Consider the following 19,680-nt stretch of genomic DNA (forward strand, 5'->3'; position numbering starts at 1 on the left):
AGATAACGGCGGTGTCAGACACACTGTGACTTCTTGACCAGGCCCACCAAGGAGCAGTGTATGTGTAAGTGTATTTAAGTCTTTCGTAAATGTCATTGTTATTCCGTAGACGGCTGGATTGGCGTCAGTTAAGACCCAAAAGGACTTTGCCAACATGATCATACAACAACTCTGTATTATATCAAACTTGGTGACAATGCACAAACAAATAAATATGGTGAGTAATTCAAATACATTTACACGTCTAATTCTTAAAATGATTACACTTTTGAAAGGCGTTCATATTATCCAGACCTGAAGCTTTACACCATTCATAGGTTCTTGGTACTTTCTTAATATTGTATCTGACTTATTTTCGTGTACTCATAACGAATAATTAAAACATTCCCCAAAGAGTGCGATGTCAAGAGCATGCGCCGTGAGACCGAATACACTCAACTACTATCAATAATCGTGGTTTCCGGTCAGAATACGATATCTCAGTATGTTCTGATTGTAAGAACCGGCTGTAATGGGGAGCGGGTCAAAAGGGTGTTCCTTCAATGATTGCGTGTCATCGTTGTTATGAGGATGGTTTGTTAGTTGTTTAACGCCGCACTCAGCAACATCCCAGCTATATGACGGCGGTCTGTAAATAATCGGGTCTGGACCAGACAATCCAGTGATTGACATCATGAGCATCGATCCAAGGCATTCGGATCGATGACATGCATCAACCAAGTCAGCGAGCCTGACCCGTTAGTCGCCTTTTACGACAAGCTTAGTTCCCTTTTACGGCAAGCATCGGTTGCTGAAGACCTATTCTACCCCGGATCTTCACGGGTCCAGTCACGGGTCCAGTTTTTACAGAACGCCGTCATATAGCTGGAATATTGCTGAGTGCGGCGTTAAACAACGACAACAAACTCACTCACCACTATGTTGTGACTGAGGGGCAACCATAAGGAGGACAAAGGGGTCAGCCACCAAACCGGAACATTTGCACTGGCTGAAACAATAGGGCTGGTAGGGGTAGTGTCTGACCCAAGCATAACCTTAACATCTTTAAGTAGGATCACCTCTTCATTAAAGTCCCTTAATACCCATACTGCAAACTGATACTAAATGCAAAAAAAAATATGTTCATGTATCAAGTATTAAGAAAAACAAACTGTCACTTGAAAACTTTCTGAAGATTTTAATCGATATATTTCTGAGAGAAATAAATTGCTCACAAAAAACATTACAATGAGACAGTTTGAAAGAAAATGGAATAATTGGGCAAAGGAATTCTCTAGTTATTATGTTTCTATTTTGAACATGAACAATTTCCACAAATGTGCCTTAAGGATTTAGCTTCACACTCAGTTAATGATGACCCCAATACGCATGGCAAATATAGCATGTCCTTTCACCATTTAACATTGTTGGACACCTGTAGCCAAATAAAATTTGCTGTCTGCTGTATAGGTATGTAACCTACACCTAATAAGTATATTGCATGTCATGTTGCTTTTTCTTAAACCATGTAACATCATATATTGTAAAATAAACACACACAAAACTGATACTAAATGCTAATATTTATACCACGTCACATGTAATAATAATTACTAATGCTAACACTATTGATACTATATACTAAATCTAAATGCTAATATTAGTACTAATACTGACAACATATGTAAATATAAATACTGATACCAGCAACACTATTTATACTATATACTACAACTAAATGTTAATATTAGTACTAATACTGACAACTAATGCTAATATTAATACTGATACCAGCAACTCTATTTATACTATATACTAAAACTAAATGTTAATATTAGTACTAATACTGACACCTTATGCTAATATTAATACTGATACCAGCAACACTATTTATACTATATACTAAAACTAAATGTTAATATTAGTACTAATACTGACACCTAATGCTAATATTAATACTGATACCAGCAACACTATTTATACTATATACTAAAACTAAATGTTAATATTAGTACTAATACTGACACCTAATGCTAATATTAATACTGATACCAGCAACACTATTTATACTATATACTAAAACTAAATGTTAATATTAGTACTAATACTGACAACTAATGCTAATATTAATACTGATACCAGCAACACTATTTATACTATATACTAAAACTAAATGTTAATATTAGTACTAATACTGACAACAAATGCTAATATTAATACTGATACCAGCAACTCTATTTATACTATATATTAAAACTAAATGTTAATATTAGTACTAATACTGACAACTAATGCTAATATTAATACTGATACCAGCAACACTTTTTATACTATATACTAAAACTAAATGTTAATATTAGTACTAATACTGACAACAAATGCTAATATTAATGCAGATACCAGCAACACTATTTGTACTATATACTAAAACTAAATGTTGATATTAGTACTAATACTGACACCTAATGCTAATATTAATACTGATACCAGCAACACTATTTATACTATATACTAAAACTAAATGTTAATATTAGTAGTAATACTGACAACTAATGCTAATATTAATACTGATACCAGCAACACTATTTATACTATATACTAAAACTAAATACTAATATTAGTACTAATACTGACAACATATGTAAATATAAATACTGATACCAGCAACACTATACTATAAACTAAAACTAAATGTTAATATTAGTACTAATACTGACAACTAATGCTAATATTAATACTGATACCAGCAACACTATTTATACTATATACTAAAACTAAATGTTAATATTAGTACTAATACTGACAACTAATGCTAATATTAATACTGATACCAGCAACACTATTTATACTATATACTAAAACTAAATGACTCTTGTTATTATTAGTACTAATACTGACAACTAATGCTAATATTAATACTGATACCAGCAACACTAATTATACTATATACTAAAACTAAATGTTAATATTAGTACTAATACTGACAACTAATGCTTATATCAATACTGATACTAATTACACTATATGGTTTACTAGTGTTTAGTTGACAGTCACACAAAATCTGTGACTGCCATATACAGCGCACACACAAGAAGTATGCTCACATCGAAATTAAATATCGAGTAAATAAGGAGGATCTTGGGCAGGTCCCTCGACCGACTATTCATTTCATAATTCATTTAATAAACATGTGGTTTAAAAACAAATAATATAATACTTTCATTATGATTTTTTTTTTCAGAATTCATTTTATAAACCTGGTTTTTTTTATATATAAATTGGCATTTATATTATTACTTCGGCCACCGACACTTCAGTTTTAGGGAGTTTTATATCAAACTGTATGTAAACATGTGCTAACAGTCGCAGTAGAGTCGGCCAAACAGCAGATAATCTCTGGCGAGCTGTAATCTGTGTTGCTGTGGTTTGCCCCGTTTCCTCGCCTGGGACTGTCACAGATGACCGTCGCCCACTTCAGATAGGTTACCGTAAATCCTTGAATGGACGCTAGGGCATATATTTCAAACACGTCTCACATCCGGCGCCTATTCAAGGTAAGCGCCTGTTTTTTAATTACGATAATCACATTAATTTCCATTAAGATGGGACGTGTAATTTGATTAATACGTGTGTGGTCTGCAGTTTGTATAACATATTTCGTTTCAATATCACTTTACTGATTGCCTAAAGGAATATCTAAGTTTAACGATAAACGTTACTGATTTTTACCAACGCCTATTCAAAGTGTTTTCTTTCGCGACGCGGTCAAACCTGTCGTGTATTCAATACAGGCATTTATTCGAGGATATACGGTAAGTCAGTATGCATACTCGCGTCTCGTGCATTAGGAATGCTGTAGGTCAAATGATTTCCATAATGAAATATATCTCACTGAATAGGCTTAATAGGATTTGAAACATCCACGTAATTATACAGTCGACATTGAAATACTTATAGTTGTGTTCACGGTGGCATATGGCCGAGGTTCATGATCTGTTGTGATAAATCGCTGTCATGTTTCACCATGGACCTGCGTTTAATGTGCGGTGATATCAATGTGTTTTCTGTTTCAGTTTGGACATACAGTGTATCTTATAGCCGAGGTTGAGTTCAGCGTGAGAAATGGCGAAGTACAAACTCCTGATCAGATCAGCTCGTCAGGTCGTGCAGGTCACAAACACAGGAGCACGCGCACTCTATGGCGCGGACATGCAGCTCGTGGCGGTGTTGGAATCCGATGTTGAGGGTCACAGCGTTGTGGTGGGGCTGTAAGTTGTCCTATTGTCCACTCTTCACGGTTTAGCCTTATTGCAAAGTATGCTATACCATCACCAGCTCGCCTTGTGAATTTGAGGAAGAACCAATAATTACGGTATTTCGGATATCATGCTTCCGGGAAAGGGTCGGTAATTTACTACACGTAATGCTGCACAGTGTGCATAGTGAAACGGTCATAAAATATCCGATTAACGTCGAGGTAGTAACTTACAGTTACCTCCCTTATACTTGGTTGGCCGTTATCAGTACCGTCGGTATAAACTCGACACTGGGTGTCGGAGTCAGTGGGCATTGTGATCGATGTGTCCATTACTATTTATGTATTTTTGCATACAGACGATACATTTGACATTTCACGATACATCTTCAGTCGCTCCAAACTCCCTCAATGGAATTGCAGCATATTGTAAAGAATGGAATATAAATACCATGGAATTTACTTTCGATGAATGTAACTCCTTTTCGATACCCATCAAAGAATGTTTTGTAATCTCGAATCAAAGCTATGTACTACATAACGTACATCTATATAATGTATGTATTAAATGTAACTTGTATCTGATGGTTCAGTTTGACCAGTTGGTATTTATTGGATGTGAAATCTGAGGGTGACAAAATAAAACAGTTAAAACAAATTCTGTTACAGTTCCTTAGACAATTCTAAACGTTCGGAGAGAACTCTATTTTATATGTTATCAGAGGATCTTGGCAGCAGCAGATTTGAAATGGATATTAAAACATGCATACCGTATTCGACGTAATAAGCGCTCACAGCGATATTTGATAATATATGGCAACTTAACAATCCAAATTAGCACCCCTTCCGATTGATCAATGTACACAAGGCTTATTTTTTCGCGAATAATACCCACTCGTGTGTTATATGCACCCTTAGTTATGGGCAATCAAATTTTGGAAAAATATATCTGTCGTACTTAAACATTTCAGGCTGACAGCATAAACCACGAAATTTCTGTTTCAACTCTGTTTTTTTTCACCAAAATAATATTCTAATAAGAACACCCTATTTCTAATTTAGAGAGCGCCCTAGGCGCTTTTTACGTCGAATACGGTAGTTGTTTTTTGGCCAATTTGTTTCTGACAAATGTATAACGTTAATGTCATATATTGTGTGATCCATGGTGTTTAAAGATGAAATCGATCATGACAGAGGTCCAGATAACTTTTTGAGCAATTTCGTTTTTACTCTAGGGTTCCTATTTTAATTGGATTATTGCATTTTTCATTAGGTAACCAAAATCTTTGCACTCATCTATTCCTCACGCTCTTGTAGTCTTTTTCCAGAGTTAGTGAACGTTTTAAGATTTGAAAATAATGAAATAATGTTTTAGATGTATACAACTGCTCTATATATATAGGCTTGACTCAGAAAGTAAATTAGCTCGTAATTGTGTTTAGGAAATTAGCTCTTTTGAAACAGCTTCGTGTGGGTATTTACGCGAGCCGTTATTATACATTTGAGTTTTTGCATGGGATTCTGTACGCAAGTTAATTGAAAATAATTGGGTTTTGAAGATTTTTGTGGGGTATTTTACGCAAATACGCTGCTTGTCTGTAGCTCTGTCAGATCATGGCAGAAGGTTTTCGTTTGTACGTAACATACTAGATTATACTGGATTCAACTCTATGTTTGGTTTCACAGAACTTTGCATCACCTCTCTGGTTAAAATAAACTGTTTTAAGTACACTTCTGGATAATTATACGGAAATTTGAATTTCTTGCAAAAGCATTACTTATCGTCAATTGAAATCGGATGTAAAACAAGGGTAGTATCTATTGTGTTTCCCTCAGGGCTTGTAATCCCACCTGTGTTTTGGTTAACATCATGTCACCGCCTACCGTGTGAAACAGGAAGGTGAGGTGAGGTGAAATGGGGTTTAACGTCGCGTCCAAGATTATTGCACTTATATAGCGACGTGCATGCACGTGTGTGTGTGTGTGTGTGTGGCTGCTTGTACTAGTCCGGACTGATGCCGATTTATAGTGCTAGCTCACTGAGATACCATGCCACAGTTTAACATGAATACCCCACTCAGACACAGTATACTGACTCCGAGCCGACCAGTCCTTGTTTTAGCCCCTTAATGCCGAGCGCCAGACAGGGTAACAACAAGTACCATCTTTTAATGTCTTTTGGTATGACGCGGTCGGGGATCGAACCCCGGACCTTCCGCTCTCCAGGCGGACGCTCTACCATTAGACCACAGAGGCGGTCTGTGAAACAGGAAGAGGGAACACCCCAATCCATGGGCGAATCTGTAACGTGTGTGATGGTGGACACGGCTGTCACTATATTTTCAAATGTCCAAACTTACACACACCTGGCTAACCCATGTCCACCATTTGTACCTCATATCTGACGAGGCTATATCTTAGATATAATATTATGTATTTATAAGTTATGACCCCTGAAGATCCGGGGTAGAATAGGTCTTCGGCAACCCATGCTTGTTGTAAAAGGCGACTATGCTTGTCGTAGGAGGCGACTAACGGGATCGGATGGTCAGACGATGATGATGATGATGATGATGATGATTATGATAATTATTATTATTTGACATGATCAACGTTGTCACAATTATTGTTGATGCTATCGCCACAATAACTTTACACCTAAGACTTGCAGAGTATCCCCCATCATCTCGTACTGTTTTCAGTGATGGTAAAATCAGCGACATTGGTCCGGACAGCGAGATATTAGACAAGTACAGGGACGCTGATTTCACCACCGTCATCAACGCAAGCGGGAGATGCGTGATGCCAGGTGACACGTCACATACAATGCGTTGTGTATTGGTTAGTGTGAGTGAGTGAGTGACTCACCTGCCTTGAACAATATTCCAGTTATATAAAACGTGAAAAGTCTGAAGTGATGTTGATCGTAGACGTTTTCCACAGGTGAGTGAGTGAGGTATAGTTTAGGGGACAAGGAGCCTGTGACAAGGAACACACATCTATTTCTTTCAACAGTGTAGAACAAAATGTATTTAATTAAGCTGCGATCATAACTATTTATGATAATTTTTACAAAAACTGAAAACACGTATTTAATGCTTACGCATACCCAATTTAGAAAACAAAAAGTATTACTTTGTTGTTTAAACAAGATTGAATTCCGAAATATTATCTCGTTTAAGCGAGGTACTATCTCAGCTTACTTCGTTTTACTACGGCTTTGTTGTATTTAATGTCCATCTCCCCTTTGTTCCAGGGTTAGTGGATGCACACACCCACCCGGTGTGGGCAGGGGATCGGGTGCACGAGTTTGCTATGAAGGTATCACTACATATGTCTGCGTGATGGGTGAGACTGCGAGGAGTGCAATTCATAGTTCATGCACACGTCTCGTTTACACCGAAACCCCGTTAATCCCGACCCAATGAGACAGGTCGTATTCAGTTGACAGCGTCTATACTCCGTACCCATGACTCGCTAATCCGGACGATTTCATGGCAACGCTACAGTCCGCATTAACGAAGTTTTACTGAAGAAAGATATACTCAGCTAAGTAATTAAAAGCATAACAATTGTTACCCCAAATCTAGAATTTTATTGAACTCCTTTTTTTATTCCAAATAGTTAAAAGTCTGTTGGTCCCATCAACTTCTGTCGGAGGATGAAAAGCACAAATATAGTTGTATTTTTTACCGGTACCTTGTGGATTTAGAAGCAAAATCTCCCTCTGTGTTTCGAACCAATGATTTAAACCGACTCTAATACTTGTAAAAACGTGATTGCGTGATTGTTGGTTAGGGCACGATAAATGTGTTTTTTAGATTTTCGTCTATTTTTTATGAAAATATGTGAGGAGGGAGATATATTTATACCATTTTGTAAACCAATTGTTCATGTGTTTCGGAACTGTCGACTGGTGTGATTCACAGGCCTATTCTCGTCACGTATTTCGATGTCAGTCGCTGATCGATAACGTGTCAATTTCACCTGTCACCTGATTTCGTTATAGCCACCAGATGGTTGTTTGTTGCCACGCCTGTGTGTTTTTCATATTTGCATCACGTTTACAAAAGAGCAATTTCCTTCTTCTTTAGATACTTCATGAAAATAAACCCACGTGGTGCTTGTTGGTAAGGCGGCCAGGAAAATCTGATTATCAAAAATATGTCCTAATATTCCTCCCACAATAACGACAGACTGAGATACTGTAAAATGCTGCGTCCGACTCCACACCGCACTTGGTCTGGCTGATATAGTGTGTAATCGTACCCCGGCGTGGGCAAATCCGTCACTGTGTGCTACAGGTCATTTGCTTTTTGAACTTCGTATGTTTTCTAACGCCCACCCTGTAGTGTTGCAACTGTATGAAGGATGCCTGTAAATAATGGAGTCTGGGCCAGCAACGACCCACGCCGTCGGGGTACGATGCTACGCAATCAGTCGAGTCTTGGAGGCTCACCACCGGATCCAACAAGTCGCCTCTTTTTTAAAACGAAGAGATGAAGATCAGATTTAATATGTTTTAAATAGCCTTTGGTGTCGTATATAGAATACATACTTAATTTGCAAGCACATCTCTTAAAGTGTCTGGACCGCCTCCGTGGTCTAGTGGTAGAGCGTGCGTCCGGGGTTCGATCCGGGGTTCGGTCCGGGGTTCGATCCCCGTCTGCGTCACACCAAAAGACGTTAAAAGATGGTACTTGTTGTTACCCTGCCTGAAAAAAACCCTTTTCAAATACATGTCATACTTGTACTACATTTTGTGTGTGTACAGTTGGCCGGGGCATCGTACATGGAGGTGCACAACGCCGGCGGGGGCATACACTTTACCGTCGACCACACGAGGCGGGCGACGGAGGAGGAGCTGCTGCAATCATTCTGCGGTCGGCTCCGGGCAATGGTCCGGTTTGGTACCACGCTGGTTGAATGTAAAAGTGGATATGGTTTAGACACGGACAGCGAACTGAAGATGCTGAGAGTGATAGACAAGGGAAGACAGAGCGTCAGTATTGACGTTTCCAGCACATACTGTGGCGCTCATGCTGTCCCGAAGTAAGACTATGCATAGTTCCATTGTAAAAGGACGTGATGTATCAAAGAAAGAACAGACGATATTCCAAAGTGGAGGCAGATGATATTCTGAAGTAAAAGCAGACAAAACTAAAATAAAAGAAGCCGATGTTCTAAAATAAAAGCAGACCATGTTCTAAAATATAAGCAGACGATATTCGAATATTTAAGCAGTCGATGTTCTAAAGTAAAGGCAGATGATATACTTAAGTAAAATTTGACGAACTAAAATAAAAGCAGACGATGTTCTAAAGTAAAGGAACGAGTTGTAATAATTCAACAACTCCTTGGTTTACTAGTGTCTGAATTATAGAATTATTGTGTAATCAGGCACTGGTGCATTGGTTGTTCGCCTTTATTGGTCAATCGTCTCGCCATGTGTCATTTGCTAACATGTATATATAGTCCCTCCCAAACCAAGATTGATCTCTGAAATATTTCACTGCGTCATCCTCGACCCGTGAAGATTCCGGGGTAGAATAGGTCTTCAGCAACCCATGCTTGCCGTAAAAGGCAACTATGCTTGTCGTAAGAGGCGACTAGCGGGATCGGGGGATCAGACTCGCTGACTTAGTTCCAGCATGTCATCGTATCCCAATTGCGTGGATTGATCATGCTTTTGATGTCAATCACTAGATTGTCTGGTCCAGACTATATTATTTACAGACTGGATTATTGCTGAGTGTGGCGTTAAACAACAAACAAACACACAAAACCAAGAGAAATACTCTCATGTTTTAGACCACGTACCATTGTATTGTTTTTATCAACTTAAAATTCGTTTTTTTTATATCTATGTTCATCAACTTAATTTGTATATACAGAGGTCGAACGGCGGCAGAGGCGACAGATGACGTCATTAAGAGGCAGCTCCCTGCTATACAGAAACTGATCACATCAGGCGAGCTCCACGTGGACAACATCGACGTGTTCTGTGAGAAGGGAGTGTTTGACGTCACACAGTCACGTGACATCCTCTTGGCTGGGAAGGCTGCGGGGTTACAGGTCAACTTTCATGGTGATGAGTTGCACTGCTTGAACTCTGCCGAGGTACAGTTACTGTCGCGTTTTGGACTCTTTACATTGACCACTAGGTCATCAGCGTGTCACGTTTGTCTTACGTAGTCGTCTTCCCGAAGCAAGGGAGTTAACTGACTGTAAAAAGTCCAGTTTCCACCCTTGCCGAACCAGGCTGGAATTTCTGGGCTTGATCGAAGGAACACCACTAGCTATTACGAGTTATGTCCCCTCTACTGACCAATCAGATTCCTTCTCTCATATCACTTGTATTTACTTCAAACAATGTGTCAGTGAAGATGATATGATCGATAATCAAGATCTATATTGTAATAAAACAATCATATGAGCAGTTTGATTACAAAAACATGATAAGATTTGGAAAATGTATGTTGACATTAAGTTGTCGGTACATATGCTTTGCAAATCCTCGCCCGAAGTGCCGGATGTCGATCTGCATAGACTCCATAATTCCAACCTTGTTTGGCATGGGTCGAAACTTGACTTTAATAGTCAGTTAATTCCCTTGCTCCGGGAAGATGTATGTAGTGTGCACGCCTGAAAAAATCCTGAATGTGCAACCGCCGTCATATAGCTGGAATATTGCTGAGTGCGGCGTTAAACAACAAACCAACCAACCTGAATCTGCAAGTCATCAAAATTTGCCACTGTCTTTACCTGCACCTACACGGAAAACAGGTTAAAACATTCTCTCCCTTTACCTCAATTCCACCACTATGATGTGAGAAAAAACATTATATCTGTCGGTCGTGGGGATTAAATATCATCTGATTCCAAACTTGTAATGTAAACCTATCATGTTGAAGACCTACATTGCAGATGGGCGCTGATATCGGCGCTCTTGCCATCAGCCATCTTGAAGAGGTATCACGTGACGGTATCGGCGCCATGGCAACGAGCGGCACTGTAGCAGTTATTCTGCCTACGACGGCCTATATACTTCGGTTATCCCCCCCTCCCGTCCGTCAGATGATCACAGAAGGCGTGGCCGTTGCCCTAGGGTCGGATTTCAACCCGAATGCATATTGCTTATCAATGGTAGGGATATAAGTGCTGAGCATACACTCGCTATGTGAGCCACTTTGACTGTATTTAGAGAAACTACACTTAATCGATGATAGGTTTGAAGAATAGCATACAATCAATGTCCTCATTTTGCTGTAACATTTTATATTTTGTCGATCTAGAGAGCTCATTTTATTGTCGTCTACCATTAATGTGTTTTAAATTCTTCGTTCAAAAAATGACCAGATCGAAGTTTCATTTTTTCTCTCAGGTCGTCTCAAACAGATGTGGTAGCTATAGAGGGATCGAACGCGATGAGCGACGTAGTAACGACTGAGCTACCAACCGCTGGATTGGATTTTAATGTGAATATAACCTACGTCGTTGTTGCAGTCGTGATTGCAGGTCTTCTCGGTCGTTTCTTGCAGCCGATGGTGATGCATCTTGCCTGTGTCAATCTGCGCATGTCCATGCCGGAAGTGCTATGTGCTGGTACTATCAACGCGGCAGCTGCTCTGGGCAAGTCGTCCAGCCACGGTTCTATAGAAGTGGGGAAAGTCGCCAATCTCCTTGTCCTGGATGCACACAGGTACAGTGTGATGTGATTAATGGTGCTTACCATAGCAGTCAGCAATAGTCCAGAGATATCACAGCGACTTGAAAACCTCGAGTCTTGTTAAGGCAATACAGTGGTTGATAGCACGAGCAAGAGCCACACGGACGGGATACGCTGACATTCTTATTTCAGCTCTACTCTTTGGGGAGCAACAATGGAGGGGCCGGGAAGTTTTTGAATTTTTCCAAAAAACCAAATTGACATGAATGTCTTATATAACAATAACTTGTAGCTGAAAGATTTTTTTTCGCTTGAATATTTAACGTTAGAAGTTCTGTTAACCAGCTTTGAAAAGTGTCAGAGAGATTAGTAATGTCATATCATTGTGACGTCATGGTTTAAAAATAATTAAATATGTGATTCCGATGTTTTTTTTATATTTTTTCAGGTGGGAACATTTGATCTACCAGTTTGGTTGTAGTGACGTCATCGAACACGTCATCTGGCACGGAGACGTTGTCCACAGCAAGTCAAAGCCTTCAACGTCATAATCCTCAACTCCGCGAAGTCATGTTTGTTCGATGTACTGTTTGCTACAGATTGGCTTGCTGGCGTTTGATATATAACGAGCGCTTTTAACGAACTGATTTTTGCATGTCAATTTTACGTCACATATATACTTCACCTCGATCATTCGCTGTGCAGAGTTGAGTCCCTTGGGCACGCCAGGAACCTATGATCGTGGGTTCGAATCAAGGTTCGCCGCAATTATGTTTCTAGGTTCGACAGCACCATACCCGCTCTCGTGTGTTTCACCAAAGTAGAAAACGCCTGAGACCTGCATCATTTCGGGCTTTCCTCCAACATCAAGCCTACTTACCTGATATAACTGGAATACTGATCAAAGCGGTGTTAAACCAAACTCACTCTCTCACATTACCCTGATGAGTGGGTTTATGTCAGTTTATCCGTTGTTCCTGTAAGCTTTCTGAACAATGCTTATTCTTTTGTGTTTTTTGCTGAAAACTACAAAATACTGGTAACCATGTCTTTTGTGCATCCTGTTCAGGTCCAACTCATTGTATGCGTTTAATAGTTTTAATAGGACCCCCAGCACCCATCAGATAATTTAGACACATCAGTTATTTGTAATCATTGGCGGGGAACTCACTCATTTGTCAACTTCTTTTGAAATCTGAAACATCAAAAAAGCAACCCAGACAATTTGAATCATTTTATGGCCGCTCGATGTCCAGTGATGACCACTGATGTCCACGGCGGGCAGTATAAATCACGGGTATCGTCCCTAGCATCGGTGTTGAGACTCCGTGAAGGGAGCACGTGCCACGGGCGTCCGTAGTCGCCCTGATCGCGCGCCATCCATCACCGTTATCACTGTCGATCATAAACTACCTGTCGGCGGATATGTTCGACACACAGAATGAAGGATCGCGCTCTCATTTGTCCCCTCACTTCCACTCAAGGCTGAGGCGATGTGGGCAAATTAGACCTAATGATGTGTATCAGTTCTGACAATAAATCAGGCTCTATCTTGTTCTCACTCTTCTCCTTAAGACTCTGGAATGAAGACAGCATGTCATTTAAATTCCACGAGGTCATTAAACTTCAATCTATGTCAGCACTATTTTTGTTATGCAACGTTTCTTCGTCGATGCTATGCGTCTATGTTCTGAGGTCCGTTTCGTTCCCCAAGCCAAGTGTACCTTTATCTATAAAATATTTACACTCGCTTGTGCCTTTCGATCTAACCTAGATTAGATTAACCAGATTAACCTATGTCAGATGATTATGTGTGAGTTATCCTTTCGTTTTCAGTCGTAATATTTTTTATTGTTGTGTCATATGTATTTTATTTGTTGACGTCGAAATTTCGCTTTGCATTGACAACCTAGGTTCAGTCGTGTTGCAGGACGCTTAAATACCTTACCAGGCCAATCAGATCTACGCCTTTATAAGTCCTTATATAACTCGGTGTAATACTAGTTCTGATCTGGGCCCGTTGCACAGAGCGACTGTAGCGCTACGATCATCGTAACAACCATACTTTAACATGGGCTTACTACCGTCGTAGCGCTAAGATCTGTGGAACAGGGCCTAGACCCTTCTATTTAAAGACGAGTACACTGATCCACAAAGCGATCTTCGTACTAAGATCTTACAAGCAGATCTTGTTGAAGCACATTGAAATCTTGTTACGTACACCATTTACCACTAAAAATGTCACCATTAACTAACAGAATTATGGATCATGGAATGAAAATATATTCCCACTTTGAACAACAAAGCGTAACTTACGGATTCGACAAGGGCAGCTTCGAGGATTGCAATCCCAACTCAAAAACAGGAAGCTTTCTTACGCACAGAATATTTGTAACGTTACACCTAACGTAAAACGATGATGTTTAATTGTTGTTATACGGTAAGGATTATGTTCAGTATTTCTTACATATACCACTCAAAAGAAGTTAAGAGCAGATTAACTGTAGTAACATTAAGGAATCGGTGGTCCTTAACATGTTTTGAGTAGCATATCGCCTTTCTGGTCTGAGCACATTGCATATCGTGAGCAGCTGCATATCCTATGCTGCAACATGTATGGAAACAATTCCACTTGCAATGGGTTGTATCCTTTGTTTGTGGTATTATGGGTATTAAATCTCGAAATTTTGATTGTTCTTGCTCAGAGGTTCTCCTGGGTGTAGTTTGTAGAGGAAAAATTCTATATTGCCACACTTTGAAAACGTATGTTCGATCTTTTTGTAACATTTGGCAAAATGGCCACAAAAATCAAAATAAGTTTTCCTGGGTATTTAGGCATGATTTTAATCAAACACAACAATACCGTTGTACGGGTTCTCATTTGATGTGTTTGGAGAAGGAATGGAGCACAATAACACATATTTTTGTATTTTGAATTAAAGTTGATTGTGCGTTTTCTTTGTGTTTCAGTATATATTAATTAACATCAACGCCTACCCGCCCGTATGTGTCTATGACCGCCATGTTAATGTCAGACCCCTTTATATATTTCAATGAAAGCACATGCTAAAATGTGCTTAAAGTACAGTCGAAACCCCATCAAAATCTGTTCCCGATCAGTATGTCATTTTCACAATGGACATTTTTTCTGATATATGGCTCGTTGTAGACACGACCTATGACCATGATTAGTTTTCTCCATTCCCAAAAAAAACAGGAATGGTTTCCAGACGATTAACCCTTTTAAAGATTCCTTACAGTACACTGAATTCGTCTTCACGTCGTTCAACACGCACGTATAACATGTGTTAGTTCAAATCAGCCACAGCATCCAAAATGGATGAGAACTCAATCTTCTACTAATCCAGTTTTGCCATGGTATTTGACTTATTCGCCTTTAGAGGAAGTTCTGTCACATGTAGCAGTTTATGTAAAGCAAATCAAATGATCCATGGTCTTCACATGGTTTTCACACAGACTGGTGACTAGGTTGCAGTGTCACAGTCCGCCATATGCACGCCGTCACCCCAGCAGGACTGCCGATCATGGCTTAGTCCCGCGGTGAAGGTCATTGCGCATGAGCTGTAGCGGTGTATGCCGCCGTCTGCTATGTATCAAACCTTGGTCAATATTTTCGGCCTGGAATGAAATGAAATGGCGGCGTGGTGGCGTTTATGAGTATTTTGGGCTGTAAGTGCCATTAAACACTTTCCACTAACTGCCACTAATTTCTTTATTCGTCCTCGCTCTCCCTTCAATTTCATTTTCCTTTGATGTAGCGACTGTGAAGCGTAAAGTAGATGTTAATGACCGCCTATTGGTTCTCAATACAAGATGGCGGCGATAAGATACAGCGACACCTAGTGTCGTAGCGACAGCTCAATTACGGTAGGGGACAATTGTCCAGCTATACGGTGGTCACTGGAGCAGCACGTGCCCTCGTCCAAAGTAGGTGTGCACTCTGACCTGGCTGAAAGACCGGGTCGTGGAAGTTATTCACAGATTTCATCATTGGAACATATCACACCTCCTCCGTCCGCCATAAAACGCCACAATGATGGACGTTCCCTCGTTTGTAAAGTAGCTATATCCTCGCTTTCAATTTGGGTTTTAATAAAACGGCTGTAAATAAAAGGCTATGTGAGCGTCACGCCTCATAAATCATACTTGAGCTTTCAAAATGGATATCTTAATTTAGTAGGCTCGCCCAAACTGACGTGAGGGCTTAAGGTAATATTGTAACGCTGCTCTTACCGTAGACGTCGCAACACGATATCAAAGTCTAACGAAATACGTATTGTCCATGTCAAATGAGTGCGTAGCGTTTAACAGTGAATGAAATGATTTGGAGACAACTTGAAAGTCATCCTGATGGCTTAACAGGTTTTGTTCCGACTGTAATATTGTTTGAGACCGTTGAGAAATAGTTTGGCTAATCTTTATGTATGCTGTATTTATGGTGTAGACATTTTTCGTTTCATTCCAAGACCATTACGGCCTAATAATGATCACGATAGTCACGTTTTCTGGCCCCATGTGTCGGGGATAGGTTTTTGTATTGTAAAAGGGATGCCACGGCATCTTAAATGGATACTTAGCTTTGAATGTAATATATACATGGGGTACATTTATTTGCAACAGAATATGGTTAATCCGAAGCAGAATAGGTCATCAGTACCTTGTGAAAGTAGGTGGAGTAGGTGTGTGATTAAAGTGTTCAGTCATCGCGCCAAAAGCCCAGGTTTGATTCTCAACTTTGGTGTTGTGAAACCCTTCCCTGGCGTGTCCGCTTTAATGTTGTCATAATATTCCTGAAAGCGGTGTCGTGCCATATTCACTCACTCACTTCACACATGTCTCTAAAAAATTATTCAATTTGTGACGTAAATGTCATTGATAATTTTCCATTGTCCCTCTCACCGTCGTGTACAGTCGCCAGCCTGTTGTGTGCCTTTACCGTGTCTGTATACGATGTGTCAGGAACAGATGTCCCAGTGGCCCATGACGACGCAAATCTCTGTGCAGAGTTACGTCCCTTAGATGTGTCAGGATTCGTTGGATTTCTCAAAGTTGAGGCGACACTCTACTGCCTACGTCATCTTGGACTTTCTTCTCACAAGTTGTAACGCTTTTAACAGTATTCCAGTTGTATGATGGAAATCCCGAAGTGATGCAGGTCCTAGGCGTTACCACTTTGGTGAAACCTACGAGCACGTGTATGGTACTGACAAACCTAGAACCGGGATTCGAACCCACGATCATAGGTTTCTGTCGCGCGAATGGGACACAATTCTGCTAATAAAACTGGCATAATCGAGGTTGACGCAGTTATAAGGGGTTGAATATTGCTCAGAGAGAGAGAGAGAGAGAGAAGCAGAGGGAGAAAGGGAAGAGAGAAAGAAGGGTGAGAAAGAGGGAAAAGAAAGGGAGAGAGAGAAGCAGAGGGAGAAAGGGAAGGAGGAAGAGAGAAAGAAGGGTGAGAAAGATGGAAAAGAGAGGGAGTGAGTTGGGTTTTACGCAGTTTTGGACACTAGGTATGTCAGTTCTATCACTTCAATGCCAGCTTAACATGTAAAGACAAAAACAAACCAGGGAACAGGGTGAGCATGCGTGAACATTCCTTCTCCCGCCACACACATCGACCCTGACAACCATTCCCACCTCCCCCTAAACATTTTACATTTTACTTTGTTAAGTAATACGTTGAACATGAAAAGACAAACGTGATCTTTCACCTTCATAACCAAAAACCATTGTATAATCTTCAATTTTCTCCAATAAATAACACAATAATTTGTGTAGCCCCATAAACCCTTAAACATCACACCGACATAAACACTCGCAATTTTATTGCATTAAGTTTGCGCTTTCTGTGTCCAAACTGATTTATTGCACTTAACCATGAATTTGAATTTTCGCTTCATGTTTGAAATTTCATCAGAATCATTACAGTTCGTTGGCCATGTACTTAGTTTATGTTACAAGTCAATATTACGGTTCACTGATCTTGATCCAACCCATTGGCGTGTTTAGAAGACATATTTGATTAACATTGTGCTCCAACCAGCATCGTTTTATAACTAATGGTGTTTTATAGTGATGAACAATGCAGAACATGCTCCACAAACAACCTCAGACAAGCGATATACAGCCTGGCTTTGACGTCCGGCTTACAAAGATACATCCTTTTGTGCAGCGAGTTTTATGGTGAAGTTTCCCTTTGAACTATCCAGTCCTTGACATACGTTTTTCGTGAAGCAAGGACCTCTATTTCTAGGTATCTGGTTTTATTAACTAAGCTCAGCTCGGGTGGTCTGTGACACAATGAAAAAGGAGGGAGATTTTTCAGAGGGAGGATATTGAGTGTGGAGATTTGTTTTGTAATTTTGTGCCATAGAGAGCATAGGTATATACATATCATATAGATTCGACACATCACCATTGCAATAAAACATCAAAGGCAAAAGGCAAATGTTTAAAGAACGGGTCAGTTTTATCCATTGACATTCCACAGACATGATTTGGTTACATTTACATGTTACAGTCGTGTCATTGGGTACATTTACATGTGACAGTCGTGTCATGGGGTACATTTACATGTGACAGTCGTGTCATGGGGTACATTTACGTGTTACAGTCGTGTCATGGGGTACATTTACATGTGACAGTCGTGTCATGGGGTACATTTACATGTGACAGTCGTGTCATGGGGTACATTTACATGTTACAGTCGTGTCATGGGGTACATTTACATGTTACAGTCGTGTCAGGGGGTACATTTACATGTTACAGTCGTGTCATTGGGTACATTTACATGTTACAGTCGTGTCATGGGATACATTTACATGTTACATTCGTGTCACGGGTAACATGTTCATGTTACAGTCGTGTCAGGGGGTACATTTACATGTGACATTCGTGTCATGGGATACATTTACATGTTACATTCGTGTCATGGGATACATTTACATGTTACATTCGTGTCATGGGATACATTTACATGTGACAGTCGTGTCAGGGGATACATTTACATGTTACATTCGTGTTATGGGATACATTTACATGTTACAGTTTTGTCATTGGGTACATTTACTTGTTACAGTCGTGTCACGGGGTACATTTACATGTTACATTCGTGTCATGGGATACATTTACATGTTACAGTCGTGTCATGGGGTACATTTACGTGTTACATTCGTGTCATGGGATACATTTACATGTTACATTCGTGTTATGGGATACATTTACATGTTACAGTCGTGTCAGGGGGTACATTTACATGTTACAGTCGTGTCATTGGGTACATTTACGTGTTACATTCGTGTCATGTGGTACATTTACATGTTACATTCGTGTCACGGGTAACATGTTCATGTTACAGTCGTGTCAGGGGGTACATTTACATGTTACAGTCGTGTCATGGGGTACATTTACATGTTACAGTCGTGTCATTGGGTACATTAAAGTGTTACATTCGTGTCACGGGTAACATGTTCATGTTACAGTCGTGTCATGGGGTACATTTACGTGTTACATTCGTGTCATGGGGTACATTTACGTGTTACATTCGTGTCATGGGGTACATTTACATGTTACAGTCGTGTCATGGGGTACATTTACATGTTACAGTCGTGTCATTGGGTACATTTACGTGTTACATTCGTGTCATGTGGTACATTTACATGTTACATTCGTGTCACGGGTAACATGTTCATGTTACAGTCGTGTCATGGGGTACATTTACGTGTTACATTCGTGTCATGGGGTACATTTACAT

At 39.9% G+C, this 19,680-nt stretch overlaps 1 protein-coding gene across 3 annotated transcripts; it reads left to right on the plus strand.

Annotated features, from left to right (window-relative positions):
* Positions 1–25: 25 nt before the first annotated feature.
* On the plus strand, positions 26–14,858 carry LOC139444623 (probable imidazolonepropionase). 3 transcript variants are annotated; one of them, XM_071225536.1, is made up of 9 exons: positions 26–64; positions 4,053–4,247; positions 6,937–7,043; positions 7,491–7,555; positions 9,009–9,286; positions 10,129–10,354; positions 11,162–11,380; positions 11,776–11,936; positions 12,352–14,858. In XM_071225536.1, exons 2-9 carry the CDS (start codon positions 4,102–4,104, stop codon positions 12,452–12,454), a joined length of 1,305 nt encoding a protein of 434 aa, XP_071081637.1. In that variant the 5' UTR covers positions 26–64; positions 4,053–4,101; the 3' UTR covers positions 12,455–14,858. The 3 variants fall into 3 exon arrangements, with proteins under 3 accessions (XP_071081637.1, XP_071081638.1, XP_071081636.1); XM_071225537.1 differs by lacking the exon at positions 26–64 and adding an exon at positions 143–217; XM_071225535.1 differs by lacking the exon at positions 26–64 and adding an exon at positions 3,846–3,903.
* Positions 14,859–19,680: the final 4,822 nt, after the last annotated feature.

This window comes from Haliotis cracherodii, unplaced genomic scaffold (assembly GCF_022045235.1).
Source record: "Haliotis cracherodii isolate W230 unplaced genomic scaffold, xgHalCrac1.p SCAF_6, whole genome shotgun sequence".
Taxonomy (NCBI): domain Eukaryota; kingdom Metazoa; phylum Mollusca; class Gastropoda; order Lepetellida; family Haliotidae; genus Haliotis; species Haliotis cracherodii.

Coding starts and splice junctions, on each gene's coding strand:
- LOC139444623 (XM_071225536.1), top strand. CDS start 4,102: ATGGCGAAGTACAAACTCCTGATCAGATCAGCTCGTCAGGTCGTGCAG. Junction 7,044..7,490: donor CGGGAGATGCGTGATGCCAG/GTGACACGTCAC, acceptor CCTTTGTTCCAG/GGTTAGTGGATGCACACACC. Junction 9,287..10,128: donor GGCGCTCATGCTGTCCCGAA/GTAAGACTATGC, acceptor TTGTATATACAG/AGGTCGAACGGCGGCAGAGG.